The sequence below is a fragment of the Neodiprion pinetum genome, chromosome 4 (genome assembly GCF_021155775.2).
Source record: "Neodiprion pinetum isolate iyNeoPine1 chromosome 4, iyNeoPine1.2, whole genome shotgun sequence".
Taxonomy (NCBI): domain Eukaryota; kingdom Metazoa; phylum Arthropoda; class Insecta; order Hymenoptera; family Diprionidae; genus Neodiprion; species Neodiprion pinetum.
In genome coordinates, this window is record NC_060235.2 from 33,422,194 (window position 1) to 33,444,506 (window position 22,313).

The following is a 22,313-nucleotide window of genomic DNA, read 5'->3' on the forward strand; positions in this document are numbered from 1 at the left end:
CCCGCATAATATAGACCTGTGTAAAACACAATCCGCGTTATAACGTGCAACAATTTAGGCATATATATCTAGTTCAAACGCGAAAAATTAAATTTCGAAAACGTCGGAATGGAAGAATTAATATACTACCGTGAAATTGCAGACTCGTACGAGTTGAAAAGCCAACTTCAGCCAAGTATAATAGGGGAGACTGGGGCAAAATGGAGCAAGTCAAAAATTAATTGAGAAAAAAAAAATATTGTTTTTTTTAATCGCAGCTTAGAAAGTGGTAAGTTTTTGTTGATTATTACAAGTTGTAAACAGACGTAGAAAAATATTAATCGAACGATCATGCAATCATGTTCCGTTCTTCACGCTTGTCCCATTTTTCACTGGCCCCCCACCCACCCCCCTCCCCCCAAACTCCAAAGCCTAAGCCGACGAGTCGTTTAAATTCGGGATATCATTAACAAGAACAAGAGAAACTAACAAGAAGATGTGAATGAAAGTAAAATTGAAAATGATTATGCCCTTGGCAGCACGTGCATTCGAGACCTATTTTTATTTTATACGGTTGAGATTACTCATAAGTCAATTCGGTGCGAGAAAATTGGTAAAAAAATAATCGTGACTTGGTATATACTGTGGGGGGTAGCTGATTATCAAGACTCAAGCGGTACGCGGGGTCAGAGGGACCTTCTTGAAGAGAAAAGAGGGTAAAAAAGGGAAGCAAGGTCTGCCTACCCCTCTGAGCGTTTCGCCGCTTGGGGCTTGTGGTTAGCCATTTATAATTAACAAGAAGTCGACCAACGCCGGGTCTCCACGGCTCCGAGCGATCAAAATTGATCAATGTCTGTTTCGCGCTACAAGCAGACTGTCCGCGTTCCGGATCGGGACGCGTTGCAGTTACCCACACCTTCCTTCTCGTTACCACCCTCGCCCGGAAATCTTCCGGGGAGAAGTCCGAACGATACCGTGTCCTCTTCACCGGAAATAAAATTCAATTTCGTCGACGAGGCGATGGACGCCGACGCGATCCGCTTGGAGAATGAAACCAAGGTACCTACTGCACAGGAAAATCCGGCAGATGATGTTTGAAAACGAAGACCCGTGTGTCTTTCGATCATTAAACTCAGTTCCGCGGTAAAAGAAGTAAGAAGAAAGTGTTCAAGTTCAGTTGGTGAAATCCTCTGAAATTAGAAAAAGGAAAGATCATTATTCGTTATCACACCGACGACGTATGGTTGTAGATGAAGATTTCGAGTTCTTCGGACGAGTGATCCTCGCGAATCACAGCCACGTGGTGTTCGACGCTTGGCGGTCAGGAACATGAATAATTGAAAACACTTGAAAAGTTTTCAGAGAACTGTGCAATCTGCGGTAGCAAATAAGAAAGTAATAAAAAATATTTTGACAAGCGTCGAGTACCTCGTCGCCACATAAATAAATACGCATACGAGGTCTATACGTAGTGCTGCTGTCACATCGAATCGATACACGAGGTCGACCAGTGTTTTACAATTCTGGTATAAAACGATTTACTTTCCACTGACGCGCTGCGTAAAGGCGGAAACTTGTCGAATAATAAATGCTTCTCTAATTATCAACGGCGTTTGCACAGCGAGACGGGGATGGGTTGGAACGAGAAGAAAACAACCCCCGCGATCAGATTTTATCATGATGAAATTTCTGCAGGACACTCACAGCCGGAGACCGAGTCGAACCGAGGGAGCTTCTCAGGTTATCCCAGAATTCAGCCCCAGCAGGTCACAGCTGAGCGATTTGGTGCATTCGGTCGGATCGACGGAGACGTCCCTGGTATCGTCGGCAACGCACACGCCGAATCGCGAGGGGAGTCCTGCGGGAAGGAGCGTGGAAAGACGTCCTGGAACCCCGTACGACGTGACAAAGCCCGTTCTCCAGAGGACGAGCGACGCCCTCTTCGAGCTGGCCAGAAATGGCCTTCAGCAATACAATCCGACGAGCGGCGAGTCGCCGTCGGGATCCGGGAGCCCCAGGATATCCAGGCGGTACTCGAGGGCGAGCGTTCATCCCTGCGTCGTCGGAAGCAAGTCCTTAACGGCACGCGACTTATTCGGTAAATTTGTCACGAACTTCAACAGCCGCCCCTTATTAGCATTAATTTCATTCTCACAACCGCCTGTTGCTGCGCTGCGTGATGAAGCGCTATACAGCGCCAAGGGTATTATTGCGATACTTGCGACGAAGAGTTTATTAGACGAGGTGTAATGGGGAGAAATCCGGATTCGTTGCAGTTGCCTGATCGGTCGGGAATTTTTAAACCAGTATATCTTTGTTTCGTCAAAAATTCCCCCTATTCATGCGATGAGTAGAAAGCTTTTCCTTGCAGAGAATTGAAGACCCCGAGGTAGGAATTTATACTTACAAACCAAAAGGGTGGGTAGTTCGAGAAAAAATATTCAAATTCGTTTACCAACTTCGATCCCTCGATAGTGTCGCACTATTGATATATACCTATATATATACCTATATATATATATAGATCTATATATATTCCACTGACGTGCTGTGTAAAGGCGGAAACTTGTCGAATAATAAATACTTCAACAATTAAATACTTACAGTATATATATATATATATATATTGATGTACTTATGATTACGAGATTCTGCAGACTGGAAATAAACTTTTTCCCGACTCAGTAATCCTTTCCAACTTGGACAAAAACGATAATAGTTGCAGTGATAAATGTGAGGATAAATGCATAGACAAACTATAGAAGCATAATTCGAACGTGAAGAGAATGTAGGACGTTTAACTGCAGGAACTTTGAAACTCGATGTAGGTACCCTGACCTCATTAGACAAGAAGTAACACACGAAACAGAAATCGATGGCTAATAGTTCCCATAGCATGGAATTGAATATCCTCGTGCCTATTCATATACGTACATGATATTTACAGTCTACTGTTTCGTACAAGATATATGATCGCCAAGTGGCCTGTTATCGCAATTGTCCACCGAGTTCGATATATCAGGAAAAGCTGATTAATTCGACCCTGCGCAAGTACCGTGAGTCGTATAAAAGGAAGATTCGCGGACTTTGCACAATGAGTTGAATGAGTACATTCGTAAAAAATTCTAGACTTAATACGATCACAGAATCCTTTTTAGGGGTGAGCTTACAGGCACTGATAGTTATACATAATTAATCATACACGATAATCACCTATCCATGAAAGATGTGAGATGCTGAAGCAAACTTGTGTAAAGTGATAAATCGTCGAGTGAAATTCTCACATTCGAACAATTTTCTAATATTACAGAAATAGAGGGATGAAACGTAACTAGTAGAAATCTTCTTTCGAATTAAACGATTCCATTCTGCGCGGAATATCGCGATAACGTTTACCGTTATACTTTAATAAATATTATAGATATACGCGATAATATTAGTCGAGGAACCGCTCGACTAGAAATATTCCATTGTTTATGAAATTCGTCAACATTTACTTAGCGTTTTTAGGACCAAAATTAACACCCGCACCACCGGACGCAAGCCCGTCGTTGCCTGGAACGCCTGCCCCCCAGGACTCGGACAGCGAACAGATGAGCAAAGAAGCGTTATCCCGAAAAGATGATGGATTGGATACAACGGTGGGACCGGAATCTGACCCTGAGACGTTATTTTTTCGGTGAGTTTTCATGATTTTTTATATTATACAGTTTTATAGTGTCGTAGCTAAATAATCGCAATTCGCATTTATGCATGAACTCATCATATATATTTCGCATAATGTACATGGAAACGATTACCGACAGTCAGCCAAATAATGTGGTTGGCAGTACGGTGCTAAAAATAATTCAACTATTGTAGAGTCTGGCTTAACTGCGTTGGAAGAAAATAAAAAAAAACACGGCGAAATGGACGAGATAGCGATTTTTTCAAATTTAGGCTCTAACCGTTGAACAATTCAAGAGGGGTTAAATTATTCATGCCACTCGTGACTGTAGATATGCTACATACGTGCTTCGTGGCCGGCAGTAAGCTAACAGCTTTTCAGGAGTGAAAAAATTCGAGATAGTACACCTGAGGCTTTTGCGTTATATTACGTGCTCGAATATCGCTCCGTATTATCACGAGAATGTTAAATTTGTTTCCATCTGCTTCGGGGTAAACACAATGAATTTCTGAGATCTCGCCGTGTTAATGATCACAGATGTCTGTAGGTACGTCACGTCCACAAAAAAGAAAAAAAAAACAGAAAAAACGGGAACCCGTAGAAACAAAGTATTCACGTACAAAAAAAAGTATGAAATGAAGAATTTTTTTCAGTGGGGTGAAAAATTTAGTGGGTACCACTTCGAGTTATTAATTATAATGAGATAGGGGAGACTAAAGATGTTAGCCACGATATTTAGAAGAGCACCACGCACCGCGTTATTTTTAAAAACTATAACGATCACATGCAGTACTTATACTAGTCGCTTTGTTCACGTGGTTATTAAAAAGTATGACAATTCTTTACCGTTTCTAACGCCGTTGCGTACAATTTCGTGTTGTATTCTCTATTCGTGGATTTTCCATGCATATGAATTTATGATAAGTCCTGCAGATAATTCAGTCAAAAATTTGGTACCGAACAATAAAAGGACTGAGACTGAAAATTACTGGCATTGCAAGAACCCGTCAAACGGTGACCGTCCGGAATCTTCCTGCGACAAAATCACCACTGAAAAAATCCCCCCGGATAAAATTTCCCAAAATAAATAAATAAATAGATAAATAACTGGGCGGACATTAATAAGCGTATAATAATATTCGGGAAGGGGAATTTTGCTCAGGGAAGATTTTGGAAAATGAGATTCTGGATGGGAACCGGTGAAACTTATATAGCTTGAGGTAAATGGACACATATCGATAGGGTAATTATACCAAACTGACTACGAATTACTAAGAGTGATTATTGAGAATTCATTTATTGTACCTTTTACCTTTGCGCAGCGACGGTCGCCGTCGAATAGACATGGTATTGGTCTACCGGGAAGAAAACGAGGGTGTGATGACGGAGACCGAAGCCAGAAGGATAGAGCAGCGGAAAGTCTTCGAGCAGAATCTCCTCAAGGAAGGCTTACAACTGGAGCTTGAACACAAAAACACATCGTTCGACGGCAGAACGTACTTTTTGAAGCTCCACATACCATGGAAGACAAAGATGCAGTACGCCGAAGTGATGAACCTGAAACTACCGACGAAAAGGTTCATCACGATATCAGTAAAAGCCTGGGTGAGCTTTGCTCGATAACTGTTGTTCGTCGTTTTTTGGAAATCTCTGAATATTACGTACTATCTGTCCTTTCTTACAATATCATCCGATGTGACAGGGCGGCGAAGGTGGTAAAGAGAAACCGAAATATTGGGCAAAATGGTCGCCGTGGATAGAGTGGATCCAGAGACTCCACTCCTGGGATACGAACAGAATCCCCGAGGAGCCGAGTTTTTACGCCAGTGCTGACGCCGGCGACCGGGAAGAAAGGTATAACAGTTTATACACTAATACACATACCAGCAAAAAATTTCGTCAAGTGGATTAAAAATCGCTAAGATCTGTCGGCTTTGATTTTTTTTAAGGAGGAAGGGCCTTTTCTACACCACTGCAATTATTTTTACATGCTTATGCTCTTTGCAAATTAGATCCTTTATTATATCAAGATCTATAAAAATTCTACTGTAGCTGCAATCAACTCTAATTATTAAATGGACTGTCGCACTTACCCCTTTACACGTTATCTGATATCAGGTTCGTAGTAAAGGACAGAGACACGGCTTTCACCCCGGCCCAGAGGTCGTTGATCGTCATGCAAATTTTGTTGAGGGCACGGTACGATGACAACCACGAACGAGCCGGGATCCGACGTCTTCTGGCGGACGGTACTTATCTCGAATGTTTCCCACTCCATGAAGGGCCTTACGATACTCCCGGGCCCAATGGCGAACTCTTCGACAGACATTTGTTGTACCTGGAATGGGCTCGGCCTTCTAAGTGGTGAGAAATAATGTCGAGACCAAGCTGTGGGAATCGGATCTAATCGCAACGATGTATTTTTTTAAATATCCTCTTTCATCATCAGGCATTTGCAAAGCTCGTTGATAGCGAAAAATTTGTTCGTCATATCTGAAACAGAGTTAAAGTTAAAGAGCAAAAAACATGAATTTCTTCCCCAGTCTTTAACTGACGTTTCAGGTTCAAGAAGCAACCCTTGTGGTTGGTCAGGAGATACTTCGGGGAGAAGGTAGCCCTCTACTTTGCCTGGTTGGGTTTTTACACGAAGGCGTTATACCCACCAGCTGTTGTTGGTTTGCTCTGCTTTTTTTACGGCCTTGGAAGTATAGAAAGCGAAGATAACATACCCAGTAAAGAAATCTGTGATCCCACATTGGCTGGTGAGTTTTAAAATATAGTGAAAAAATTAATTCTCATAAAATACGATATTATGTGTGTATTTTTTGGTAGAGTGTATAATAAACTTGAGGGAAATGATTACGTATGCGGGTGTTCGGATTGATATTATTGATACTATTATTAATTACTATGTATTAATAAATAATGTGATATTATGGATTACTTGATTTTAACCGATCATTGCAGGAAATATAACACTTTGTCCTCTCTGCGACAAGGCGTGTAAATATCAAAAGCTGAAAGATTCCTGTCTTTTTTCTAAACTGACATACCTGTTCGATAATCCAGCAACCGTCTTCTTCGCAATATTTATGTCTTTTTGGGGTGTGTACGAAAACAATATAAAAGAATCAGTATTAATTTTATGCCAAATTACAGTCACGAAGTAAGAAAAAATTATTTTGATAAATTAAACGTTTATACACAGCGACGACGTTTTTGGAGTTATGGAAACGTCGACAGGCAGTGATAGTTTGGGAATGGGACCTCCAAAACGTGGACGGTGACGAAGAGACCAGACCAGAGTTCGAGACCACGGTGAAAACGTATCGCGTCAATCCTGTGACCAGAGAAAGGGAGCCTTACCTTCCAGCATGGTCAAGGGTTCTTCGGTTCACGGCAACCGGATCCATGGTATTTTTTATGGTGAGCATGGGGGGGTTACTTTGGGTCTCTTTTCTTCACGTGTTCTTCATTTCACTAACGGACCGAGCTCTGTTCCAGATTTGTGTTGTACTGGCTGCGGTTCTCGGCACAATCATATACCGGATATCATTAGTGTCAGTATTTTATAACAGCGGCGGTGAATTCTTGAAGAAACATGCAAAAATTTTCACTTCCACGACCGCCGCCCTCATCAATTTGTTCATCATAATGATCCTGACCCGGGTTTATCACCGATTGGCAAGGTGGCTAACGAACATGGAAAATCCGAGAACTCAGACTGAATACGAGGATAGCTATACTTTCAAGATATTTCTATTTGAATTTGTCAACTTTTACTCGTCGTTGATATACATAGCTTTTTTTAAGGTAAATGCCGTTTCCGAATTATCGCAAGCCTGATAACAAGAGGTACAAGTTTAATATACGGAAGTGATTCGTTGCAGGGAAGATTCTTCAAGCACCCAGGTGACCGGAGTGCGAGATCTTCAGAATTTTTCCGTATTAAGACTGATGTTTGTGACCCAGCCGGTTGTTTGTCAGAACTCTGTATCCAACTGGCAATAATAATGATTGGCAAGCAATGCGTCAACAACTTTCTGGAGATTTTATCTCCAAAGATGTGGAACTGGTGGCGAAAGAGAACTCAAAAGGCAGCGACGAAGGATCGAAACAGACCTTATACTCGCTGGGAGAAGGATTATCAGCTTCAGGATCCCGGTAAAATGGCACTGTTTGACGAGTACCTTGAGATGGGTGAGTGTGAAATAATTTCTCAACATTTCCTGCCGAATGTGTCGAAGGGACGGCGAATATCGACAGATAATTCACTTTTCTCACGCATCCCCCTCGTTTCTTGGTATACTTTTCAGTCATACAATACGGATTCGTCACATTGTTTGTCGCGGCGTTCCCTTTGGCTCCGTTATTCGCTTTGTTGAACAACATTGCCGAAATACGACTTGATGCTTATAAAATGGTGAAGGAAGCCCGAAGGCCTCTTGCTGAGAGGGTGGAGGACATCGGCGCCTGGTTCGGTATTCTCCAGGGTGTTACTTACGCAGCTGTGGTATCCAACGTAGGTGAAACGGACGTTACAAAGTTCTCTGACAAAAAATAAAATTAAAATAAACAAACAAATAAACAGGAATTTTATGATTTTAATGCGAACCAACCACTTTCTCTCTGCTTCCAGGCGTTCGTGATCGCTTATACTTCAGACTTTATCCCCAGAAGCGTGTACGCCTTTGGATACTCGGACTCGCACAACCTGACCGGGTACATAGACAGTTCATTATCGGAGTTCAATACTTCTGATTATAGGGAGGACATGGGAAGTGCTGACGAGGATCCCGATCCCCCCACATGTCAGTACCGAGGTTACAGAAACGGTCCAGATCACCCGGACGCTTACGAACTCAGTCCACACTATTGGCACGTTTTCGCAGCGAGACTCGCATTCGTCGTGGTGTTCGAGCATGTGGTAAGTTAATTGCTGTAACATACATCCATTCATTATCACAGAGTTTCTCACTCGGAGATAACAGAGACTGATGACGATAACCGGTTGAACTTACAGGTGTTTGCACTGACGGGTATAATGAGCTACGCAATCCCAGCGGTGCCAAGGGCAATTGCGACTCAAATCCAGAGAGAACGGCTGTTGGCGCAGGAAGCGAAGTACGAGAAAGGTATCACGGGTCGGGAAGACGAAGACGAGCTGTTAACCGCTTTGCGGGAAGCCGGAAGTATCGGGCGACCGCAAGGAGGTCGAGGAAGCTGGGCGAGGCGTTTCAGTAAATTGAGTGATGGCCTCGACGCCCACGTGGAGGTGGGCCCTCGGGCACACAGACAAAGTAATTCGTCAACGGTGTGGGAAGTGATGTAGGTCTCTTTGATGCGTACCGTTATCTGAAAGATACGAAAGAGTCACGACGTTATAAGTATATAGGTGACAGGTTGGATAATTAGCAGTACAATACCTACCGCGATCAAATAGGTCAACGTTTGACGTCAAACAGACTGCAAGATCGCCTGTTTACTCAAGTCCATTCATATACCTAACAAGTACAAATCATCGTTTTAATCAAAAGAAGACATAATGTTCTTTTTTCCACACTTATCGGATACAACATTGCGATTACTTGTATATAGAAATGTAGTAGAAATAATGATACCTAAGTGCGCTGTGTATACATACCTTTGTTTATGTAAATAGAAAAAGGCCACAAGATGTCCGAAAACTCAAAACATATCGTGAATCGTAATACGATTATATTAAGGTATATGAAGTCTGGTGGATAAAATTTATGAAATGTCAGAGAAATTGGTATTATGTACATGGAATTTTTTTGAACTCTCATTTCTAATTTGTACAAAATTTTTCATATTTAAAAGCAACATGGAATTTGAAAGATTTTCACCAGTTTTATACAGATGGAAAATTTTACAACTTCCAAATTCCTGTGGAAATCAAATATCAACTAGAGAGAATATTCAGGCTTTAATGTTTTATTTTACAATTCAAATTTCACCCCGAGGCTAATGTATTTTGTCCAATGAAAATCTGAGATTGTCTTGAAATCACTGTTTCAAATTTAATTCTAAGCGTAAAAAACAAAAATTATATGCCATGTTCAAGCATCGTTATCATTCTTTAAATGTTACGCTTATTACGTCAATCCAGTAATCTGTTAAGACTTAAAAATCATGCCTGCATCATGTAATATATACAATATAACATAAAAAGAAATGATTAAATTCGTATTAAATGAAATAGGTTGTTGAACATAATTTTTCAAACAACTTTCCGAATAACAGAGATCCGTTGCACATACTACACAATATACTCTTTATTTTACACGACCTCAATATTTCAGTTTTTTGTCTTACGTGCGTCTGACATTATTACAATAATAACTATCAATAGAATATATTTATAATAATATACATATACATATTCATTCTTCCAATTGATTCAATTTATATATGTATAATTAGTTAGGTATATTGGCCTATCATTCGTTCAATTCTGTACTTTACTTACGCCTGAAATTTTTTCTTCAAATATTATCGTATGATTTTTAAAAATTTTTTTAAATTTTTCTCTGCGTGTGTATTATTTTTCTTCAAGTCTAAACGTATAGTTTTACATAACATACATACCCACGTTTACAGTGTATCACAGTTGTATTGGGGGGAGAGGGAGGGAAGGGGGGGGGGGGGGGTAGACAGGGTTGATTGGGAATTGGAGAGGGGGCCAAAGCTCGATTATAGTCTAATCAGTAAAATTCTAGGAAACATTTCATACCACACTCAGAGGTTACATCAATGTTTTGACGTTTCACGTGCTTCTGAATTCCATTTTTTATAGATATTTTTGGACAAAAATAAAATAATAATTTTTGACATAAAATGACATAATTTAAATGAATTCAAATAACAAAAAAGAAATCCTTTTTGAACACATGTACGTGACACAACAGGACTTTTTCCAACAGTTAACCCTAGAATTGTACACTGGGTGTGCAACACTCAGTACTTTTTCGCCACCGTGTGGTCCTTTTATAAATCAGTGTTGCAGAATTCGACTTTATCCTACTTCTCAGCATTCTTGACCGTTCAACGGAAAATTCTTCGTTGAGTTTATAAAGAAATCTTCATTGCAGCCACAACCACCGCTTTTTGAAGTCGGCCACGTGGCAAACACCCAAGTGTATCGTTAATGATCGGCTGCGAAAGTGCGCCGTTCTAGGGTTGAAGGTCGTTCTGTCTATTATAATTAACACTACACACTTTTTTTTACGAACAGTACTACAAAACACACTGTTTTATCTTTTCAGACAGTTGAAAACCAAGTTTAACAAAGTTAGTAATTGTTGGAAACATGTGAAAGCTGTGAGAGATGCTGTAAATAATGTTGCGCTGTAATACTTATGACAATAACGTGATGCGTGTGATCGTTCTTGCAATCTCTACTCAATAGCTACCTAGAAAAAAACAAATAAAAATTTACAAAACGTATAACTGTCTTCCATAAGCTTACTTAAAAGAGTACAAATCAGCCTTGTGGAGTTCATTAATAGGGAATGGGAGAAGGAGCTTAACTAGGCCCAGGCGGGGCGCTGAAATTAAACATTGTCGTCGGTGGCCTTCCAGGTAGCGGCTTTGGTGGTAACCTAGGAGTCACTGATCCTGAAAATTAAATGCTATTTGTTACGAGGTTATTCAAAATTTGAGGATTATTAAAATATGATGGATTTGTTATTTTTGTTAAATGAAAGAATCGAAGATCTTTCTGGATGTTCTGTAGTATTCTCACTAACATTTTCCAAAGAAAACAAGAGGCTCTTGCTGTTTGAAAAATTGATATCACATCGCACACGAGAATCAAGATTAAAATTCCAACAGAATACTTTCATCTATATACCGTTGGGTTGAGCAGGGGGAAGTTTGGTGGGACTAGGCCCGTTGAAAGACATGTGCCGCCTAGGGTGGGAGGGAACTGGTCCCGTTGCTTCCAGAGTGGAATTCCGCCTTGCCAAAAGTCCTGAACTGCTAGGGTTCAGAGTAGCCGAGAGTCGAGGTGGTAGCATAATGGGGGGTACATCTCTCCGTGGGGGTAAAGGAGGCGGAGAAGTACCCTCTCGTGGTGGAAGTATTGGAGCATTTGGAGCTTGTCGAGCCTAAAAACAAACGGGGAACACAAAACTCATCACTGTGTTAGCAATTTTCAGACAAAACGAAAAAACACACCTGCTGCGGTGATTCACTGACAGAGCTGTCTCGTCTCCGGTGAGATCTAGGGGGTAAAGGTGGTGGCGGTTGGTTCGGAGGTAAGTGGCTAGGAGATGACGGTGGAGGCATAGAAGCCCCAGGACTCCCACCGGATGACAAACCCGTCAAGGCGCCAACGACGCTAATTGTTCCCGAGTTGAAACCAAAGTGGGTTGTCTGAGATTGGTGATACGGTGGTGGAAAGTGACCGGGCGATCCAAGTTGCGGACTGCTACCAGGCGAGCCAAGCGAAAGACCTGACATACTGAGAGGACCAGGGGATCCAGGTGGAGGGCCTGTTCCTAGAAAAGGCCAAGAAAAAGCAATCATTGAAGGGCAAATTTGAGTATTAAGTTTATAACTCCATGGGATTGTAGAATAGTTTTATTTCCAAATATTTAGCATGTTTCCATAGCAAATATCTGGTATTTTCAATTTGATGTAATATAAAATGAGGAATGCCCACCTCCTAGTAGTACAGGAGCAAATACGCTATGATCTCCCGTGTGCGGAGGTGCCATTTGAGAGGTGTGCGGGGGAGTTTCAGGCAACTCAGGAGGAGGTGGAGCTTCCGGCGCTGGATCATGTAATTTGACTGTAGTCGTCACTGCTTGCAAGGGCGCTGGTAATCTGCCACTTAGACTCCTTGCCTTGATGCCAGGCGACTTCAAATTTAGATCCGGCCATTTACGTGGCTGAAAAAACGAACATACTTGTGATCAGACAATTTATTCCGTCGTTTTGTCAAGTTCAATTGAGACACTTACGACTCTGGGTGGTTGTCTACAACCTCGGGGCTCCACTTCCAAACTCTTGTTATACAAATAGTTGCCTATATCGGCGTCTTTCATATTGGGGTCAAAAGGAGAAAGGTTTTCAATAAAATGTCTTATTCTAGGTTCTACGCTGAGACAGTAGGGCTGATTTTGATACTGCTGAATTTCGCCTGTGATTTCTGCGACTTTCCGTCGCTTACTAAAGTTTATCAGCTCTGGACTACCCTGAAGATAGTCAGAATTTCCTTCCTCAGTGTGTAAAATATTTGTCAGGTACATGCCTGTGAACGGTTTACAAATGTATTCAATTGTCAACAGGTATTCCAGATATTAAAGGTACAGCAGTTATGAAATATTGGGATATCATAATTACCGAAAAAAGGTACGCAAGGTGGATTAATAGATCGTAATTTTTCTTGGTACTTTCGAAAGTGATCACTATTCAACTCTCGGGCGTCTTCCAATGCCTTTTCCAATCGCGCCGGTATTTGCTATGATAATGTAATTCACAATTTATTTCTCGTCTTACTTTGAGATGTGAGTTAAGAATCTTAGGTATTCGAACAACAGATAATCACATGATTTACCTGAAAAGTGAACTTCAGCCGATAAACAGACGCGGAACCCATAGCACTTACAATAGCTAAAACGCCATTGAAATTGTTCAGATCTTGTAGCACCATCATAATTTCAATTGCCCGAGACACAATGGCGACACGCTCTTCCAAATTCTCGGCTTCCACTATAGTTTTTTCAAGCCATCGTGTGACCTAAGGAGTATAGAGATTATTTATTTATTTATTTATTTTTTTTTTTTGAGAGAAAATTTCACAAATTTTAGTATTCTAATGTACAATTCAATTTAGTATATTTAGTATGACTAATAAAAAAATTATACAGTAAATAATCATAAGGCTTACATTGTTTGTGTGCTTAATCATCTTAAGTAGATTTGGTGATGTCTGTTCTTTATCTTTCTTGGTCCAAACTGAGCCGACTAATTCTGAAGGCTTTACTGTTCTATACAGTTCGAATTCTAATAACGTTAATTGCCTCGCTAATTCGATAGGGTGTAACTATAAAAAACAGCAATATGTTGGTCAAGTGTTTGTAAAGCAATATGATGTGATATACAATGATCATGAACGAAGGTTCAGCAAAATTCTATTTACGATTACGGAAATGCACTCACTGTGAGTATTCCCCACGTTTCTTCAGGAACTTTAAGGTGCCACTCAATTGCAGGTGGGGATCGTTCAAAACTGAAAGTAATTGGCCTTTGTTCGGATGGCTCGCATTTTCTCTGAACAATTTTCATAACTGAATCCACCCATTTTCTCATCGATTTTCCGCCTACCGTGTCTAAAAAAGCCTGTAACTTTTCCAAGAGTTCTCTGTCGCGTTCAAAGTCATAAAAATGATGGTCTACCTGTGAAAATAAATGCAAATGAAGATTAAAGGGGTATAGAAAATTTATTGCACTTTATTATTGGTTTTAAGATCGGTTTAAAAATATCAAAATAGCTATTATTAAACTTGATACTTTGTACACATACCCAATGCCTCAAAACATTGAGAACCCTGAATTGAACAGGTTGACAGTACTCCTTTTTGTACCTTTTCCAGTCTTCTCTAGCCCCAGCTTTACACCCTGGTGCTTTGTCCTCATCTCCATACACTACCGAAAGCTCTGGTATGTCAAACCTCTTGATGAGTAAAGACAAAAGCTTTTGGGGCGAGCAAAAACTCCTATTGAAATATCAGAACACAATCTTCGTCATTACAAGAGAAAATTGTGAAGCCAATTCATTACTCTGCTGAACTAAACGCAATCACTATGTAACATTGTCATCCTTAATCACTTAAATCCAACTTACCTATAAGTAGTAAGGAATGTCCGTACAAAAGCTGGATCTGCGTATATATGGTAAGTTAACCTTTCAACCAGTTTGATCAGTGTAGCACCTTTGATCAGAGGCACACCTCCATTTTCTCTAGCCTCCAGTACTATATTTTCAGGGGAATCTTGTTCGGAAAATTTGTACAAATGAGGTGGAGGAAGTCTTAAAGGATGTTTCGTTTCTTCATCCAACAGTATGCTGTCAAGCGTTCTCTCTAGCATGCTTTTAGTATTAAGCATTACAAGATCGGCCATCCAGCTATTTTTGTCTTCGGGAGATTTTGCAACGAGTGTAACATTTGGGTGGTCTCTTGGAGCAATTTCAAAAGTGTTTTTCAATTCTGTGAAGATTTTTGTTAATGAGTAAATGAACCAGTGAAAAATTGGAAGTGTTACCAGAAATAAATGTTTGATCAACTTATTTGTAAAATTTCAAAAAATTAATTTTAAGGCTAACACCATTCAATATTCAACAAACAGAAAATTTCAGTCATTTTAACGTATCGTATTTGTTGGATAATTAATTTTACATGTTTCAATAATCTATTATTATTGCATTTACGTTTACTCAGTAAAGTAACGTAACTGACCATCAGTGTCTTCTCTGTCAATGATCTCCACTTTTCTGATGAAAAAACGCTCTTTCAGGCGGAGTTCAACTTGGTGCGCCGGATGTCCCCCTCCTACCGCAACCGGTCCGACACTAACGCTCACTCTTTTTCCTCCAGTTGGTTTGCAGAGTACCAAGAGCCCATCGAAAAGAAAAGCTCGCCTTTCGGTTAATCTTCGCCCGCCGCTTCCAACTTTTCCTAGCATATCCTCTGTCATCGGACACAATCACGTCAAAATTACAGTTCGGAATTTTGCCCTGGTATTTACGACGAATGTTGCGAACTAATCACCTCTTATAAACTCGTTGCAGCATTGCCCGATATCCCTTTGGTCCCAACCATCGACAGTCTTTTGCAATTCACTAGTCTTCTCAAGTGCAGCTTGCCTTCTCGCCCTACTTTGCATCCGTAGGCCTGTGTCTTTTTTTGGAAGATTTACGACGGATTTCATCAGTTCCATTTGCAGAGGTCGCAAAAGACCTTGCACTTGTTCTAAAGTCTCACGATCGTCTGAATTTGGAGTCAAGTTATGTAACACCTGTAATTGATGAATAACGAGTATGACATTAATTTAGTACTTTTGTCGCGATGCAATAAATAAAATTGGTAACACGTCAATTAACAGTTGTGACAATGAGGTATGAGTATAATGTAACTAAACAATGACTAAAACTGTTTATACATCAGTGTGTTAAATCCTAGCTTAGGAACCTAGGTAGTAGTTAACGAAAGAATAAAAATCAACTCTGTAGCGATATCAAGTGATATCGTGTAAAATATGAATTATGTCCTGGACTAGTGAAAAATAATAACCATAATTTCGGCGTCGGTAGAATCTGCACTTGAGCAAATCATAGGCATAATATACAGTCATTGCCACTAGACCTATAAGAAGACTCCAATAAATGAATTTTGCTATAGCTGAAGCACACATCAAAGCTATTATTCCCATAAAACAACACAAAAGTCTTTGCATTCTGGTCGTTTTTTATCAAGGTTATCATTTTTAGTACTGGCGAATTTTGACAGCCGAAATAATTGAGCAGTATTTCAGTGCAAGCTTTGTTTCATACTGAAAATTTTGACAATCATGAAAGTCGCATTTCCCTTAATGCTTCGAAGTGAATCAAACCTTATGATATTGATATATGATGATTTCCAAACCGTTTTATATAAATAATAAAGTATAACGTTATCAAAGGCACGTTTAATTTTCATAACAATTTCTCACAAACATAATATCATGTTTATGTCACTCACCTTAATGTAGTCAAAGTACAAGAAGCAGTGCCACACAGGTTGAAGCAATAGTTTTGGTAAATAATATTTTACAGCTTCCTTAAACCCATGACCTGCTGTCCGCAATGCTTCGTTGGACTCTGGTCTAGCTAATAACCTCGTCAGGACTTCCCTACTGGTCGGACTGTTCATGTCCCTCGCATATCTGTATTAAGATTCATTCAAAGTTGATCATCTGTAGTGTTATTTTGAAAATCTGTGTTCGAGTTTGAAACATTCGAATTATTTTTTATTCAATTCAGAAATCTTTTTTAGAAGAATTATGAGAATCATATTTATGTAAATTTATCTTCGGTCTCAAATCGTTTTTTTTTTTTTTACTATTATAAGAAGCCGTTTATTTGACACGTAAATAAAAGAAGAATTTATCGATCACATACCATTTTCTGTAAAACATTCTAATAAAATATAAATATTGTAACTCACGTACTTTATGTACACATCAAACTCTGCAGCCTCAGCCAATTCTTCAAAACAGGATCCAACCGTAGGAGTCTGTTTCTCTTCCGTAATTTCCATAATATCCTCTAAACTTCCCAACAGTGTTACCGTTACTTCATAAATATCCATTATATTACTAAATAGTGCATCGAGTTCGTGGGGACCTTGAGCCATTTTTTCTATCTCTTCACGAAACACCTGCGATAAACAAATGCTTACTAACACTGAGATTGTTAGTAATTAATGCTAACACGTAGATTTCATTATTCACTTTTTGGACTCGACATTTGCGATTGTTATAAAAGATTCTAAATACTTAACATAGCTCAAATCAAAAATACGGAACTGAAACATTTGCATACAAATGTTAGGGAAATAAAGAAATCGATTCTTTGGAAAATCTAAATAACAAAGATCTTTCCAAATATTTTTATGTTACATCAATAATGTACATACTTTGATTATCATGTGGAGATCACGTAGATAGTGTCGTTCATCATGTATAAGGTCACGAACAAAATCTTCGTAAGACGTTCGTGGGGAAGGTCCTGGATCATCGACTGATACAACCGCACCTAAGCCACTTTGGGGACCTTCGGTACAGTCATCTTGATAGAACATATCCAACAGGACCTGTTGAAGGATGGGAATTTATGAGAAACGATTGAACAGTGCTTCCGACTATATTCCATTAAGAATATGTAAATATCCAAAGTAGGTATGAAGGAAATTTGCAGAAAAGTAGGCATATACTCAATGAGAATATAACAGACAGGATGTTGAGATTGTCGGAACAAATTTTGTCGCAGACAGAACCAACAGCTTATGAAAAGCAGACAAAGACAGGATCACCTTGTTCGCACATTGAAATAATGACATAGTTGGAATACAGTAAAAATATATCACTGAGTTTTGAACATTATCCACATGTGAATTAGTGAGCCAACTGCTGTAGCTCAGCCGCTACAGCACAGGCCGCGCGGCAAAGTAAGGTTCATAGTGGTAGACGTAACAGTAATTAAATTTGAATTGAATGGTTAAATGCAGACAGCCAAGAGTTGAATAGGCAATACGTAGGCTGAGGTGTCCAATAACGGAAAACTGACTGCTTAAAGAAGTGGCAAAGACTCTACCAAGACTCTGTCTAGAATAAATATTATAAGAACATTTACTTGCGGTCGATGGTTTTTGAAATGAACCCACGCAAGATTGAATAAAGGCTCAACAACATATAGACAGGTAAAAGATTTAAATTTGAATTGATTTCTCAGTCTAAGTGACAAATATGAAAAAGAAACAAAATAATAGGCACAAAACATTCATTAGCTAATTTATAAGAATATATACCAGCCATGGGTAAAAAAAATTTTTTAAAATAAAAGTTGTTCACCTCAAATCTATTACAGATACAATATAATAGTAAACCAGAAATATCAATGTTGAGCATTAGCATAAACCTTGAACGTAGTCCATTCCAAGTGTGCCAATTTTCATGCTTGGTATTCCAGAAATGGTTACTCGCGCATGCTAGTTTAATGATGAACTCGAGACAAAGAATTTCAAGTAGAGTTGATCGTAGATTTTTCTAATTAGTATACAAGTATCAAACAGCAACAACGTGAGCTAATTAATGTCGTAGCATGTGATAATTCACTAATGAATAGATACGATAAGCCCGCTTGAGTTGTGGGCTGTGTTGTAGGGAAGAAATTTACTTTCATTACCTATTTTGACACAAATGGAGTACCATGTTAATTATTTTGAAAAACAGTAAGCCTGCCAAATTTTTTTTTTTCAGTAATTTACAGTATCATAAAAAGTTAGTTATTTAGCTCCGTTGTTCACAAAATTTCACAAACGATTAGAGGATCATGAAAATGTAATAATTACTGAATGTGTTCAAATAACTTTCTACAGGGGCGTCGCAGGTACGTACCACCTAGAACAGCGTGAGTAGAGGGCGAACATTGTTGGTGTTGTTTTTAGTTGGTGGAAAGCATGTAACCAAGCAGAGAACATTTGCAGCCACAATTACCACTTAGCCTGTGTCTAATCTAGCATAGCCAGTCAGTGGTTTTTGGATTACAACAACGGTTATTACTAACTTCTAAGATTTGTTTGCAATTTATAGCCCCCTTTGACGAGTCAACATATGTTCGGTATTATGTATACTAAATTGCAATGTGAATTTCATAAGGGAGGGGGAAAAGAAAACCAAGAGAACAAAACACGACAAATAACCACATCTCCAGAAAAATACTTTTAACGAATGTCATATGTGATTCCGGATAACTTCATTTCTGTAAAATCCGTACTTTTTCAAAGTCAATACACATGTACAGATAGCAAATTGAATTTTTGACATACGAAACATTTTTAAATAACCGTACGAATACTTAATAGCGATAAGCTGATGCAAATGAATTACATTTATTTCAGAACCCGTCTATCTCGTAACACTAATTGTTCTCAATCCAACTTATTACCTAGATAAAGCTTATAACTATAAGCTATGTTACATTGTATGAAAAAATGATAAGTAGGCCCAAAGTTCCACAAAATCTTCTGACACTAAGGTGACGTAGAAACGTATAATTAAACAATTCATAGAAATTATTTCGATTTTTGGGGTTGCAATAATTTTATTGTAGCTGTTCCATGTACAACGATAAACTTAATCTTGAATAAATTAGTATTTATTAAACGAAAAGAAAGAATTTCAGTAAATATGTTTGGAATTTTCAGAAAATTTTTCCGATTACTGACATGGAAATAACTTGTTTAAATTTGTTCCACTAGTCCACTTACTTGAAAAAAGTAAATAAAAATGATCCCTCATATATTTAGGACGGACTTTCCAATTCAATTTTACTAATTTAATTTACTAATTAATATTTGATGTACAACAGGAATGTAGTGAATGTTGAGCCAAAGGACACAGACAAATTAAATATAGTGTAAATGGCAAAATTTCAGTAAGTCATATGTTACCTTGTCAGCGTACATCGCCACCCTGATGTCTTGACAGGAAATTTCAACATGGCGTATATTCTTAACATAGTTTCCAGCCAACTGAACAAAAACATTGTTGTTCATTAATTGAAACAGTTTAAACCTAAATACTAAAATATCTGCGAGGCGATTACGGCAATAAGGTTTTCTGTACTACGACTCTTAGTAGGACAATGTAGTGTTCAAAATTACAAACCTTCAGAATATCAGCCGAGATGTACTCCAGTACGGCTACAACGAACAAGCTGACTTGCGAGTCAATTTTGTGCTGCAATACTTCCTGCAATTAAAAATAAGAATTCAGAGTGTATATTTAAATAGTTCAATCGCCTGAGGACAAGGTTACGTTTGAAAATGTAGATTCAAGTAAGAACCTAAATCTAATCTGTACTACAAACCTTTTGTAGCAGCTGATGTATTTTATCCACAGGTAATACAAGAGGCGATTTTTTCTTTCCCTTTTCTAATGCTTCCTTGGCGTCGCTTAAAGCCCACCTATCAATTGGCGTTGGAAAAGTGCGCCTAACACGTTCTTCAACATCTTGAGGAGTGTGTGGTGGAGGTCGGCCACACAACATTCCTAGCATTCGAAGGATCAAACTTTCCACATAATCAAGTGCGTCTTGCCTCGCTTCCAAACTCGGGTGAACCTGTTCCAATACCTGCAATAAAAGAGATCAATAAGCGAAGTCAAACGTAGCAGTAAACACGAATGATTGGTTGCCACACTCGTCTTAGGAATTCTGCCTAATTTACAGATTAATCAGATTTTGCTAAAGAAAGCTGTATGTTTCTGTGACAACGAAAGGGCAGATTGTGTTTTTTACTGAGGTTAAAATTAATACCATTAATGTAACAAAATATTGTTGCAAAAACCATGAGTTTGCCATTTTGTTCATGATTCAGAAGCAATTAAGTTATGAAACAGTGTGTCTGTGTTGCTTCGTAATGATTTACCCAAGTTCAGTCAATTCTGATATTGTAAGATTGATTTTTCTTTAGAAAAAAAATACATAGTTACATTAACATTACGAATTTCAACTCCATTTCTTCGAAGATATCACTTTTATAAATTACTACAAATAACTTTTCAATAACTCTAAAATCATCATCCTTGTCAATAAAACGACACTAATGAATAAATAATGGTGGAAAATTTGCGCTTTATTTTTTACCAAACGTTAGCGATGCATATATTTTAATTTAATTATTTGTAGATTTTCATTGTACATTTTATGGTATAAATCGAATCCATATAAATGAAGTTCTGTAAGCTGAAGATTTGACGATAAAATGGAAATGAGAATATTTCGATTTGTTGTTCTACAATTGAATAAGTTACTTTACAAACGATTACCCGAAAGGTGATACAAAGTTGATAGAATACACCAGCTGATTGAAAAGAGTAAATGCGGGGTGTCACCTGACTTTGACAAGGCTGTACGTGTGCATACGAGCGAACTGGTGTGTAGTAACATCGCCAGAGAAGTCTGAAGGTAGTAATAATTGAGGAAAGAGAGCCGTGAAGGAGGCTCGGAAATTGTGGAAAGTGCGCGTGGCGATCGTTTAGGGAAAAGACGGATCGTGAATGAGGATCCGAAGAAAACAAACCTTGCGTAGGGAGTTGACAAACACCCCCTTCCACTTGGCGGCGTTCTCTTCTTTCTCAAAGTCGTAGCCCGACGACTCGCCCACCACAGACGCCGGCGTTGAAAACATCTCACTTGATTAACTGGCGGATTTGATTCAAGTTGAACAAATTTCACATTCGATATACATTATTTTCTCTCACAAATAGACTGAGTCTCTCTCTAGTTCGCGAGACACGTTTTTAGAAAAATCACAAAAACTTGACAGAGACGTTCGTCTATCCGTCCGTCGTTCGGGGCGCAGACATCTCTTCTTGTCTTTCTCACTCTTTCTTCCTCTCTCTCTCTCTCTTTTTCTCGCTCGCGCTCTCTCGCTTTCTCTTTCTCTCTCTTTCTCTCCCTCTCGTTCTCGCTGCAAAGATGCGACAGCTAAACCTTTTCACCCATTTTTCGTCCACTTCTCCGTTTTCCCGCACTGTTTAACCTCGATATCACTTTTCGCCGATCCCCTAGCTCCTTGTATTCCCTGTCTTTGCACATTTTTCACCTCCTTTCAACTATTTCTTATCAAAACGTCGTTCAGAGAGACCCACCAGTATCGAGAACTGCCATTGCGCGAGCTCGCTCTCCGCGTTGCGATCGATATTGCGATACTCGTCGACTCGTCTCACTAACGCGATATATATCGAACAACGTCCATACCCCGCGAAACATATCTTTACTCAATCTTGCTGGAATTTTTGTCGATGACTGTATTCGCGCCTCCCGGATAATACGTACTCGTACCGATACTATTACCCATTACCACGCGGGGAACTC

The 22,313-nt window shown here is 39.2% G+C and overlaps 2 protein-coding genes and 1 long non-coding RNA gene across 4 annotated transcripts; 1 reads left to right on the forward strand and 2 right to left on the reverse strand.

Moving 5' to 3' along the window:
- The first annotated feature begins 284 nt into the window (after positions 1-284).
- LOC124218155 (anoctamin-4) lies at positions 285-9,866 on the forward strand. 2 transcript variants are annotated; one of them, XM_046624607.2, is made up of 14 exons: positions 285-1,038; positions 1,675-2,077; positions 3,481-3,658; positions 4,969-5,251; positions 5,349-5,500; positions 5,765-6,010; positions 6,209-6,408; positions 6,614-6,751; positions 6,855-7,072; positions 7,151-7,459; positions 7,537-7,846; positions 7,963-8,168; positions 8,286-8,573; positions 8,670-9,866. In XM_046624607.2, exons 1-14 carry the CDS (start codon positions 829-831, stop codon positions 8,976-8,978), a joined length of 3,450 nt encoding a protein of 1,149 aa, XP_046480563.2. In that variant the 5' UTR covers positions 285-828; the 3' UTR covers positions 8,979-9,866. The 2 variants fall into 2 exon arrangements, with proteins under 2 accessions (XP_046480563.2, XP_046480564.2); XM_046624608.2 differs by having other exon boundaries at positions 657-1,038; positions 3,490-3,658.
- LOC138190775 (uncharacterized) lies at positions 7,150-8,651 on the reverse strand. Its single transcript, XR_011176849.1, has 2 exons — positions 8,266-8,651; positions 7,150-8,196 (listed from the first exon to the last, which is right to left on the reverse strand). It is a non-coding gene; the product is annotated as an uncharacterized lncRNA (long non-coding RNA).
- A 58-nt stretch (positions 9,867-9,924) lies between the features above and the next one.
- On the reverse strand, positions 9,925-22,139 carry Sos (Son of sevenless). Its single transcript, XM_046624605.2, has 20 exons — positions 21,517-22,139; positions 20,304-20,567; positions 20,102-20,185; positions 19,885-19,965; positions 17,350-17,526; positions 16,883-17,091; positions 16,414-16,597; positions 15,445-15,691; positions 15,133-15,363; positions 14,520-14,883; positions 14,199-14,391; positions 13,835-14,071; positions 13,563-13,718; positions 13,230-13,412; positions 13,016-13,133; positions 12,634-12,923; positions 12,333-12,561; positions 11,846-12,168; positions 11,520-11,775; positions 9,925-11,284 (listed from the first exon to the last, which is right to left on the reverse strand). The coding sequence occupies exons 1-20, from the start codon at positions 21,622-21,624 to the stop codon at positions 11,193-11,195; spliced, it is 4,026 nt and encodes a 1,341-aa protein (XP_046480561.1). The 5' UTR covers positions 21,625-22,139; the 3' UTR covers positions 9,925-11,192.
- Positions 22,140-22,313: the final 174 nt, after the last annotated feature.

What these genes read in the sequence shown, in the direction of transcription:
- LOC124218155 (XM_046624607.2), top strand. Translation starts at nt 829, where the DNA reads ATGTCTGTTTCGCGCTACAAGCAGACTGTCCGCGTTCCGGATCGGGAC. An exon ending in CGATATCAGTAAAAGCCTGG is followed by an intron (nt 5,252 to 5,348) that starts GTGAGCTTTGCT and finishes CCGATGTGACAG; the next exon opens with GGCGGCGAAGGTGGTAAAGA. An exon ending in GATCCATGGTATTTTTTATG is followed by an intron (nt 7,073 to 7,150) that starts GTGAGCATGGGG and finishes GCTCTGTTCCAG; the next exon opens with ATTTGTGTTGTACTGGCTGC.
- Sos (XM_046624605.2), bottom strand. Translation starts at nt 21,624, where the DNA reads ATGTTTTCAACGCCGGCGTCTGTGGTGGGCGAGTCGTCGGGCTACGAC. An exon ending in TGGCGATGTACGCTGACAAG is followed by an intron (nt 17,527 to 19,884) that starts GTAACATATGAC and finishes ATCCTTCAACAG; the next exon opens with GTCCTGTTGGATATGTTCTA. An exon ending in GTAGACAACCACCCAGAGTC is followed by an intron (nt 12,562 to 12,633) that starts GTAAGTGTCTCA and finishes TCGTTTTTTCAG; the next exon opens with CCACGTAAATGGCCGGATCT.